The 11,960-nt window shown below is 37.8% G+C and overlaps 2 protein-coding genes across 2 annotated transcripts; one reads left to right on the top strand and one right to left on the bottom strand.

Annotated features, from left to right (window-relative positions):
• The first annotated feature begins 5,867 nt into the window (after positions 1-5,867).
• LOC126764102 (putative nuclease HARBI1) lies at positions 5,868-7,308 on the top strand. Its single transcript, XM_050481891.1, has 3 exons — positions 5,868-6,270; positions 6,325-6,611; positions 6,675-7,308. Exons 1-3 carry the CDS (start codon positions 6,068-6,070, stop codon positions 7,256-7,258), a joined length of 1,074 nt encoding a protein of 357 aa, XP_050337848.1. The 5' UTR covers positions 5,868-6,067; the 3' UTR covers positions 7,259-7,308.
• Positions 7,309-7,310: 2 nt separating this feature from the next.
• Positions 7,311-8,480, bottom strand: LOC126764130 (myb/SANT-like DNA-binding domain-containing protein 3). Its single transcript, XM_050481928.1, has 2 exons — positions 7,901-8,480; positions 7,311-7,784 (listed from the first exon to the last, which is right to left on the bottom strand). The coding sequence occupies exons 1-2, from the start codon at positions 8,394-8,396 to the stop codon at positions 7,369-7,371; spliced, it is 912 nt and encodes a 303-aa protein (XP_050337885.1). The 5' UTR covers positions 8,397-8,480; the 3' UTR covers positions 7,311-7,368.
• Positions 8,481-11,960: the final 3,480 nt, after the last annotated feature.

Genomic DNA, 11,960 nt, shown 5'->3' with positions numbered 1-11,960 from the left:
TTGAAAATCACATGCAATTTTTAAAAAAAACTTATAAATAAGCCCAATAAAATCCTGCAGCAATTACATTTAAGGCTTGAAGAAAGAAATAGTGTAGCTTTTAGTTGCCATAAAATTTCTAAAATTAATTCATTTAATATAGATTATAAAAAAGAAAAAGACTCTTATTGTTTTAGTCAAAAATTAGGCCCCATAAAAGTAATAGGCATGACAGACGAGTCTGGTAGTTCTATAGTATGGGCGCACTGTTTCTCGGGTGTTGAAAGCTACTTTCAAGAACCATTGGAATCGTCAACTGGTTCAGGTATTTTGTTGGCAAATAAATTAGATCCACAATTGTTAAAAATCGAAAAAGATGATATAGTTTATAAATATTTTTCTATTCCACATGAGGGCAAATTTCTTTTTATACCAATTTTACATCATCTATTTCATGAATTTTCAAATTAGTACTATTTAAAGTAATTGTGATATTTTCCGAATGTATTTTATTTCATGATATGAATTATTTAAAAGAATTTTGATACTGCCAATTTTTTATTTTACGAACAGATGAATTCACCAGCGCTCTTTGATCCAATTGATTTTGAAGAATTCCCAACAACGTCTTCGACTCCTGTAAAAGGTATGTACATGTAAATTTGTTGTTTTAGTTTTCACTTTATTTGTACACATTTGTTAATATAGAACAACTGACATTGAAGCGCAAAAAATTTGATATTTCTGGTTGCTACAACTCAGAGGCAAAACCAAATGAAAACAATTTGGCTGTGGATGGAAATGGTAATCCAATACTTTTCTAAAATGTATTGTTCTCTATTATGTTTATAACTTTTTTCAGAAGTTTTTAATACGTTAAAAACTATTTCTGCACAATTAGAAGTATTGACGACAAGAGTATCCAATATGGAGAAAAAGATGGACAGCGGAAAGAGACCCAGAAAGAAGATGGGGGCGTTGTGTAGAGGTCTGGGGGGTTATTTGTAATTTTAATTAGCTAGGAGGCCTCTTAGACAACGACTACATGAGCTCTCGACTCTCAACAACAACTTGTGAACATCAACAACGGTTCTATATTTCTCTCCGCGTAGTTCATATATCTGTCCTATTTTATTGAATATAGAAAAAATTAAAATCATGTCAATCGGTCGCTCCGTTTCATAACGGGACATCTCGACAGGATAGAATTTATAGAATACTAACTGTCAAACGTATTGCCGTTGCCAAATCTGTATGTGGGCATTTGCTATCATAATATGTGACCTGGTCTACGAAAAGGGAGCTAACGTGCGAAAACTAGTTTTCTGGGAAAAGCTGTTAAAAATAATCGTCAGTTTCTCGTTATCTCATTAATTGTTCTCCTTTTTTTGACACCTAAGCCCCCTTTCCGTAGACCAGGTCACATATAATCATTTGCGCAAAGGTGTAGGGTAGGTAGGTTCGAGCTGATGTAGCCCTTGCTTTGAGCTCTTAAATAATTTATTTTATCACTTGCGAAATGACGTCGGGTAGGTATATGTAACGCACGTTTTGAGCTTTTGAACTCCTTAAATCTTTCATGTGGAAAATAAAAAAAGGATCTTTATCCTTTCTTACAAATGTATTTCTGGGAAAAATAAGATAATACGAAAAGGAGAAAGATCTTTTTTTTTTACAAATGTATTTCTAGGAAAAATAAGAATTCATATTTTTGGACTACTATATAATAATTGTGCTTAAGCATTCCTATATAAACAATGTAATATTTATTTTATATTCATTTGTAGTTTTGCGCGCAAAAGATGAGCATTACTTTCGCCTCCTTTACACTACTCGCGAAGTTAAACGTATTTCTCAAAGCAAAACAATGTCGGAAGTAAAAAAGAAGAGACGGCAATACTGTGGGGAACACATTAAATTCGGATTCATTGAAAATCCAACAAACCCATCCTCGCCTTTGTGTCTTCTATGTCTAAAAACATTTTCGAATGAAGCAATGAAGCCTTCAAGACTGCAAGATCATTTGAATAAAATGCATCCAGATAAGAGAGACAAGAATGTAGCATATTTTCAAGACCTGGAGAAGAAGCATAATACTCAGCCAAGTGTAGCAAAACTATTTTCGGCGGCTGCTAAGCAAGATGACGACGGACTTCGAGCTTCGTACAATATCTCTTTGTTAATTGCTCAAAAAGGCAAACCACATAACATCGCAGAAGAGTTAATATTGCCAGCAATAAATGAAGTAATAACTACCGTGCTTCATAACCCGGCCGCATATATTATCCGAAAAAATCCTTTGAGTAATAATTCTGTGCAAAGACGAATTGATGAAATGGCTGAAAACATTGAAGAATCATTGTGCGATCACCTGAGGACAAGCCAATTCTAAATTCAACTCGATGAGTCCACTTTACCAACTAATGAAGCATTGTTGTTATCTTACGTGAGCTTTATTAAAGATGAGAAAATATGTGAAGAACTATTACTTGCTAGAAGTTTAGAGACCGATACAAAAGGCGAAACCATATTCAATGTATTGGAAAAGTTTTGCGATGAGAAAGAAATTCCTTTGAAAAGTATTATTTCAGTTGCTACGGATGGCGCTCCGGCTATGACAGGGTGCCATAAAGGCTTCATAGCGTACTTAAAAAATAAAAATCCAGATGTCCTTGGTGTATTCATAGACAACATTAAGTTGCTAGAAACTTAAGTGAAAAACTATTTCAATCACTGCAATATGTCATCAAAGCAGTCAATAAAATCCGCAACAGCTCTTTGAATGATAGATTATTTCATCAGCTTTGTGTTACTAATGACGAGGATTTCAATCGTTTGTTGTTTCATACTGAAGTTCGTTGGCTATCAAGAGGCAATTGTCTGACTCGATTCTACAACCTGTTTGACTCTGTTATAGAGTTCTTGGAAACTTTTGAAATTTCAAGACAAGCTCATAACATCAATGATATAGCTTACATGACAGACCTATATAAATTGTTCAAAGACATGAATCTCCTACTGCAAGGCGATAACCTAAATTTTATTAAAACAAAAAACGTCGTTGCTGCTTTCGCAGCCAAACTGCTTCTACACAAAGGAATCTAGGCAGACGTGAGTTTCACAATTTTCCGAATTTATCAGTATCATGCAGCAACGACGAATTGTTTGCCTACTGCCAACATTTGGAAAACCTCCACATTGACTTCACCGAACGATACCAGGACATTTTGAACTTGGAAATACTAGACTGGGTGTTGGATCCGTTTTCAAATGTCAACACAGCAATGTCACCTCAGCTGGAAGAAGAACTTATAGAATTGACAACAAACGAGGAAATAAAAATCAAGTTCAAAAATGGTTACCAAGAATTTTGGCTACAAAAACCGATCTCGCAATTGTACCCTGGATTGTGGTCAATCGTTCAACGATTCTTGATAGCATTCCCATCGTCATATTTGTTTGAACGTGGATTTAGTGCTGTGACAACACTGCTTACTAAAAATAGAAATCGTTTGCTTGTTACCGAACGACTTGCGACTGTTCTTGAGTAAATTGGAACCTGATATTAACAAACTTATTAAACAGCATCAGATTCATCCTTCACATTAGTTTTTATATATGGATCGATTATTTTAGTTTTATTTTTAATAAAATATTCTCTGTCTTAATACTATAAAGTTGTGTTTCAATAATCATTCTTATTGGCAGGTGGAGCCTGTAAGAATTAACTTGAGACCTTAGCGCCGTTGTATGTTACCTACTGCGCTCAGGTTTCAAGTTGCTGGTTATAGTAAAAGTTTCGTTTAGAATTCTCCGTTAATATACATATATAGGTCACAATATTTAATTTGAAGTTAAAGTGGTTTTTAAATAGGTGAAAAAATGGAGGCGTTAAAAAAATATTTATTCTCAAAGTGGGCGGTAGACAAAATAAGTTTGGGAACCACTGATATAACGCATGCACATAAACACGCACAAATCGTGCACTCATGCAAAAGTTATTAACCTTTCTTCGCAATCGGAGGAAAGGAGTACGAAACAATAAAATATAAAGAGAACAAAAACAAACTTACTAGTTCAACTTGAGAAGAATCTGTAATAAGGAAGACAAAATACGCGGTTGTCTTCATACATTGCGTATATAACAAAAGATACAATTGTTATCAGAAGTACACTGAGAGAATTTTTGTTGTCTAAAATTTTTACTTTCCTCATATTATCTAAATGAACGGAAATTCTAAGGAATCTAAATCAATACAGTATCTTAAAGTACAAATAATGATTTCTGAGGAAAATAGCCCATGTACACCTGCAGAAACGCCCAAAGCAAGGTGCTACTAAACAAAAATGGGTGAAAATATATTTCATATACTAAGTTTATTGCTGAAAGTGACAGTCTAATTCGATACTGCACTCAATCTTCATCTTCACCGATTCAAGACAATTCTGAATCGGTATTAGAAATCAAAAAAGAAAATCCAGAAGCTGCGTATGACGCAATTGCAGAATATGACGAATCGGATCTACCTGAAAAATTCAAATCCTCAACATACGCTAAACATGAAAACTGCTTACACCAGTACGAAGAAACGAAAGCTACGATCTCCGAATTGAAATTAATTAAAACAATTGCACCTTCTCCACAACCGAGAGTAGAGCTGATTACGAACATTGGCCGTCCTTCTGGGACATGTTTACAGCCGTGTGCATATACCATCCAAAATTATCACAAGCGCAAAAATTGTATCCCCTCCGATACAAAACAAAAGGTCAAGCAGGCGTAATAGTGAAACAGTTCGCTCTTAATGACGAAAATAGCAATTTGGCTTGGCAAGCTCTAAAAGTACATTACTAGAACGAAAGAATATTAGTCGACAAACAAGTGAAGAAACAAGTTAAGAATTCATAAGACTTCAATCCACTGTTTCAAATTTTTTGTCGGTTCTATCGACACAGAATATTGCCACAGACAATACCAATACTAGTAAACGTATGCTCCGCGGCAAAAAAATCGTTGAATCCATTTTGCAAGAACGAAAAAACATTGTACCAACTGTTTGTCACATGCGCATACGCTCAAAGATTGCTAAAGCAAGTTTAATTGCGTTTACTCCCATAAACGGCAAAACTCAATGCTTCATATTACAAGTTATTCCAGCTTCGCTCAAAATAACGCCATGCTGCTCAAAGGCACTAAAAACTCAGACGCTACACAGCGAAAGCCAAAGCAGTGTATATTACCCATAGCAGTGGTCTCCATCGAGCACCAAGGAGAACTTTTTAAACTTAGGACCTTAATAGACAAAGTATGCTACAACTGCCAACAAAACTAGCCAATTTTGAAATTACGGGAATGGGCAGAAGAGTAGTACAAAACTCAAATAAAATCTGCCTCATTAGCCTTATTTCACCCCAAGCGGATAAGCGCATTCAAACAGAAGATATTGTCTCACCGCCACTAACAAATATGCTTCCAAGCTATCATATAAATAGCAAGCATTGCCAATAGGTTTTACACCTTTAGTTCGCAGATCCCAACTGGAACACTCCCGCTCAAATAGACATCCTATTAGGCAGCGATCTCATATCACAAATCATATTCGAATGTGGTGAGAAAGTTTCGAAAACACTTCTGGCACAAAGTACCATTTTCGGTTGGATACTAAGTGGGCTGGTTGCGGAACCAGTTATCACGATGACAACCAAAGTTGAGAAAATCTCCAACGAATACTTAAACACAAAACAGAAGAAATTTTGGAGTTAGAAGAACTCCCCCTTACATCAATCACAACTCCAGAAGATCGATGTTGTAGGGATTTTTGCAAATCCACGATTACTCGATTAGATAATGGCCGGTACGTCGACTACGACTACCACTAAGAGCCGTTTTCACAGTGATTAGTTAACGAATGGTTGAAGATAACTAATTGGTTTTCATTTCAAAGTGAATTGTCAACCATTAGTTAACTCATCTCCCGGGCATTGGTTGACGATTGGTTAACAAACAGCTGTTCGAATGTCAATTTTTATTAAAAGAAAAATAAAATAAATCTAAAAAGCAATTTGGTGGGAAGTAGTGCTCACAACAATGGAGTTCAGTGACAGTGACGACGATTACGAAGAGCTGCTAAAAGTGGTAATTTTCCGTCGGAAAAAAGAAATCCGGGAGCGATTTAATTTCTTTCGACTTTATGATGAAAAGGACTTTAGAGAGCGTTTCCGCCTATGCAAAGATGCTGCATGGGAAGTATTGCAGCTCATACGTCCAGATATACAGCATGCTACCACATGGTATAGATTTTTTAACGCTTTGCCTGCCGATTTCTACATAAAATTTTTTCCTAGGAATAATGCGTTGTCGCCGGATCATATGTTGACGATTACATTGAGGTTTTATGCCACTGGCAGTATTCAGCAATTGATTGGAGATGTGTCAGGAGTGTCTACTAGCACAGTATCAAGAGTTGTTACTCTTGTTTCAGATAAAATAGCAAGGTTGCGAGAACGTTTCATACGATTCCCTACTACAACGGAAGATATACATCAAAAACAGAAAGAGTTTTTTCGAATTGCTAAATTTCCCAGAGTTATTGGTGCCTTAGATTGCACGCACGTAAAAATTCAGTCACCTGGTGAGCTGAAACACCTCAAAACCGTAATGAATATCTATTTTTACATGTTTCCTTCCTTTTCAGGCGGAGACCATGCGGAACTATTTCGTAATAGAAAAAACATATTTTCTTTTAATGTACAAACGATTTGCGATGCTCGTTTGTTGATTTTAGACATAGTTGCTAGGTGGCCAGGATCAACACATGATGCTACCATATTACGAAACTCTCGTATTTATGCTCGTCTTGAGAACGGAGAGTTCGGAGATGGCCTTGTGCTTGCTGATAAAGGGTATGAAAATAATAAACGGATTTTAACACCCCTTCATTCCGTTAACAATGCAGCTGAAAGACTATATAACGAATCACATATTCGGTCAAGAAATCCAATTGAACGCTCTTATGGTGTTTGGAAGCGAAGGTTTCCAGTGTTGTCTTTGGGTATACGAATGAATTGCACCAAAGTCCAATCAATAATTGTCGCCACAGCAGTGCTACAAAATATATGCTGCTTACATCGCGATACTGAAGCTCCTCCTTTAGATCCTGAGATTGATAGGCGAATTTTGTCAGTTTTAAGCATACCGAATAATCGCAGCTCTGATCGGCGCACTGAAAAAAATGTGACGAGGAATAATTTAATAAATGGGTACTTTGCAACCTTATAACTGCAAGTCAAGCTTTGTAAGACTATCAATAAAAACAAATAATACAACAATGTTATTTAAAACACTTTTATTTTGAATGTGTCAGGTTATTTTGTGCTTGTACTGTTTTTTTACAATTGATTTACATTTGTATATACAAGATTGCGCCTTTGAATTTCTTTTAATTGCTCTTCCATAATTCTCATACGCATTTTGTGTTCCACTTCAGATTGCTTTATATGTTGCTCGTACATCTTTACTCGCTTTTCATGTTCAGCTTTTAATATTTCAATCTCTACGCGGCATTTTTCTCCAGTCCATTTTGATTTAACAGCGGCCAGCTTCGACCATGATGTACTCGTATTTTTCTCTTTTCTTTGCGATTCGTCGATTATAAGTTTTTTAGACTTAGGAGCTTTTAAATCTGCAGGCGTGTATGTACTCCAATTTTTCGAAGTAGTAGCTGTGTTGGATGTGTTCATGATGTCTTCAAATTCCTCGCTCCCATCCTGAGATTGCATAGCACTGATGTTATTTGCTGCCTTATCTGCAAAACCATTAATACATTATTAATACATTTAAATGATGGTATTTGAGTAACAGCATGAATGTAGACAAAGAAGTCTCCCAATTCAAGAGCAGAATAATTAAGTAATTTCTTACCAATGCTAACGATAACATCCTCCGTTTTGTTTCGCACAAAAGGATTATCGGAATCGTATACAGATTCCATTCCTTCTAACTGCTCCGAGCCTATTATTGATGTTAACATTACATCAATATCATTGGTGCTAATTTTCAATGGCGGCCCTCCTCCTGTGGCTATGCAACTTCTTTTTTCGGCTGCTACCTTTTTCTTCAATTCCTTTTTCATGTTGTAATATTTGGTACGCAGCATTTTTTCATCGCGAAATGAAGACGAGGTTCTGCTGTTATATTCCTCCTGAATTTTGAACCAAGCTTTATTTTTCGCATCTACCGTAAAAGTATCGCTTTTTTTGCACTCTATCACATTTTTATGTGTTTCTATTATAGAAAGTAATAAATTTACGTCGTTTTCACTGAAATTAATCTTTTTCGTCGCCATTTCAATTGAAATTTTTACCAATTGTGATATGAAATAAAAACATAAATTGTAAAACTGTAATGTCAAGATCATATGTTTTCTATGGTGCTACCACACTTTTAGCCAGAAAATTTATTTTTATAACTAAGCACTGTGAAAAACATTGCTTTAGTTAACAAACAGCTGTTGGTTACATTGACTAATAGTCAACCAATCGTTAACTAATCACTGTGAAAACGGCTCTAAGAATTTTCCCATACACTCGCTTTAGGTCATTCCCGCACCTCTGCTATCCAACAGTTTTTAAGTATGGAAAATACCCATTTAAAAAAGACGAGCTAAAACCAGAATACGATAGGGTATTAGAAGAATACCTTCATTTAGACCACATGGAGGAAAAAATTATAAAAAGTAAATACTATTACAAACAAGATACAAAGTCAGAATTTCCTTTGGCAACACAAGTAATGAAAACACACATGTATCTAGACGATATTCTATCTGGAAGCCACAGTCTTCCACAGGCATACAAGTGACACCAGCTCTCAATACAGCAGGGTTTCTGTTAAAAATGATAACGTTGAACCACCCTAATATTTTAAAGGACATACCTAAAGAAAATCTATTAGACACTAATTTCCTTAAATTCGAAAAAAGCACAACAAAAACCTTGGGGATACAATGGAATGCGATATCTGACCAGTTTTCATACTATAATGAGTCAATATCCGCACTGTCACCTATAACAAAGAGGCAAATTTTATCCTCGGTGGCAAAATTTTCGACCCCGCAGAATGGCTTTCGCCAATTATGATACAAGCAAAAATTTTAATACAAGAATTGTGGCTAGACGAAACTGACTGGGACGCACAAGTGAAACCAATTCGTTTAGAAAAATGGTCCCAGTTCGCGGGCAATCTGAATAATATCTCACAGATACAAATCCCACGATGGATAAATTATGCCCCAGAGCACAAAATCGAACTACATGGCTTCTGTGGTGTCTCTGCAAAGGCATATTGCCCCACCATCTATGTGCGCACACAATCAGACACAGCGACCACCAGTCACCTACTAGTAGCCAAGGCAAAGGCGGCACCGCTAAAAACAATAAGTTTGCCACGACTGGAACTATGTGGTGCGCTACTACTAGCCAAACTAGTCTCCATGGTGCAAACGCATCTAAATATGGCAAAATAAAATTGTATCTCTGGTCTGATTCCGAAATTTTATTAGAGGTTAGAAAAACCTCCACATGCATGAAAAATGTATATTTCCATTCGAACGTCTCAGATCCTTAACCTAGTGGGATCAACCACTTGGCGACACGTAGCTCTAGGTACAAGAGGGTGCAAGCGCCTGTACCTTGCCACCACCACTCTTTGGTGGAATGGTCCCCGATGGTTAACAGAATCTCCCAATTCTTGACCACGATCGCCCATGCGCAACATAATTGCCCCAGAGAGCCGAAAAATCGACTATTTTCATCTCACCCCCGAGCACTCAGGGTAATCGCTTACATGTTTAATTGCATAAAGCGACTCAAAATTAAAGTGATGGGAGAACTCACGCTGTACTCCCGACGCGATACATTGACGCACCTAGACCTAGAAAAGGCAAAGGACGCTCTGATCACTTATACTCAGTCATGCCGGAAACACCGGCTACAGCGGATCGCCCAGGCACATGAGCACTGCCTCAACTATCTGTTGCATACACATGTGACGGAGGAGTGTGCTTCCGGTGATTTGTGGCACACGCGTGGCAGACCACATCATACGTCAGACATTTTTCGAACAGTTAAAACAAATGGGACACTACAAGAACTTGGAAAAAATGTCCAAGAGTTAAAATAACAGCCAAAGGAGAGATTCTACTTGAGCTAAAGAAGGAGCCGACAGGAAGCACTGAAGGATATGAAGAAGAGATAGGCAGAATTTTGGGTGACCAGGCACAAATCAAAACATTGAAACAAGAAACCACAGTGGAGCTGCGGGAACTGGACGATGTCACCACAAAAGAACACATAGCAGAAGCAATCCTATCAGAAATTAAAGAACTTGGCCCCTTTAACGTAGCAGCAGTAAAAACTATCAGAGCGGCCTACGCGGGCACCCAAATAGCAGCATGCAGTAAAAATACAAAGTGAAGATCCTGCAAATAAACCTGAACCACTGTGAGGCGGCTCAGGAGCTATTGACGCAAACGGTATATGAAAATAGTATTGACGTAGCAATAATTTGTGAACAATATAAAAATAAAACGACTGACAAGTGGATCTCAGATACCACAAAAAAAGGTAGCAAAATGGCCATGTGGAGACAAAACGTTTCAACACAAACCACTGACTGGAAGGGCCTATTACGCAAGAGCGAAAATATATGGGATCTACTTCTACAGCTGCTACATACCGCCAAGTATCCCGCTTGACGAATATGATAAAATACTTGACGAACTTGTGAACGATGCAACCACAACTACACCAAACATAATTGCGGGGGACTCAATGCCTGGGCGATAGAATGGGAAAGCAAAGCAACTAACCCAAGAGAAAGGGCACTGCTTAAAGCCTTTGCTGTGTTAGACGCTGTCCTACTGAATACAGGGACAAAGAACACTTTTGAAAAGAATGGGCGTGGCTCTATTATTGACGTATCCTTTGCTAGCAGAACTTTAATTCGATCAACGGACTGGCGGGTGTGCGACATAATATATATACCCAGAGTGATCACCTGGCGATATTAATAAATATCAGCAAACCAATGCAAGGACTACAAAGACCACTTGTCGCCAAAGAGTGCAGTCCAAAGGGTGGAGGATTGAAACACTTGACGAGGAACTCTTCCAATTTATGCTGGACGATAACCTGATGGAAGATACTGACGTAGATATCCAGGCCAAACTGCTGGTAGACCACATATCAAAAGCCTCCGATGCGGCTATGGCCAAAAGGAAGCAAACAACACAAAGAAAACCGGTATACTGGTGGAATATTGAAATCACTTTACTGAGAAGTGAGTGTCATATAGCGAGGCGCCGGTTCCAACGTAGCATAGGCAGCGGCAATTTTACGAGACTGAGGGATATTTTCAAGAAAAAGCGCAGGGATCTCAAAAAGGCGATAAAGGCGAGCAAAACTTCTTGCTTCAATATGTTACGCGACAAAGTTGACGAAAATCCATTAGGCGAGGCGTATAAGATAGTAATGGGAAAGATAGGAGGGGGCAAGGAGCAAGCTGCGACCTGTCCCTCTTTGTTAAAAAATGTGGTAGAAAAGCTATTCCCTAAGCAAAGCCAAAAAGGTGGAAGTTTACTTCTCGAAAATGCAGAGCCCACAGATGCAGTGCCAGTAAGTGACCTCGAAGTGCTACAAGTTGCTGAATGGTTCGGCAATTCAAAAGCACCAGGCCTAGATGGAATCCCGAACAAGGTCCTGGAGATTGCAGTCAATTACAAAACAAAACAATTTGTGGAGCTCTTTATACGATGCCTACGAGAAGGGATCTTCTCCAAGATATGGAAAATGCAACGCCTAGTGCTATTGCAAAAGGCAAACAAACCAGCAGGTGAACCTAGCTCTTACTGTCCTCTATGCATGATCGACACAATGGGAAAAATGCTGGAGTGGATTATCTGTGTCCGACTAGAAAGCTACCT

This window comes from Bactrocera neohumeralis, unplaced genomic scaffold (genome assembly GCF_024586455.1).
Source record: "Bactrocera neohumeralis isolate Rockhampton unplaced genomic scaffold, APGP_CSIRO_Bneo_wtdbg2-racon-allhic-juicebox.fasta_v2 cluster09, whole genome shotgun sequence".
Taxonomy (NCBI): Eukaryota; Metazoa; Arthropoda; class Insecta; order Diptera; family Tephritidae; genus Bactrocera; species Bactrocera neohumeralis.
This window is presented reverse-complemented; position numbering and strand designations above follow the sequence as displayed.

Coding starts and splice junctions, on each gene's coding strand:
- LOC126764102 (XM_050481891.1), top strand. CDS start 6,068: ATGGAGTTCAGTGACAGTGACGACGATTACGAAGAGCTGCTAAAAGTG. Junction 6,271..6,324: donor ATACAGCATGCTACCACATG/GTATAGATTTTT, acceptor ATTTTTTCCTAG/GAATAATGCGTTGTCGCCGG. Junction 6,612..6,674: donor CGTAAAAATTCAGTCACCTG/GTGAGCTGAAAC, acceptor CTTCCTTTTCAG/GCGGAGACCATGCGGAACTA.
- LOC126764130 (XM_050481928.1), bottom strand. CDS start 8,396: ATGATCTTGACATTACAGTTTTACAATTTATGTTTTTATTTCATATCA. Junction 7,785..7,900: donor GGATGTTATCGTTAGCATTG/GTAAGAAATTAC, acceptor ATGGTTTTGCAG/ATAAGGCAGCAAATAACATC.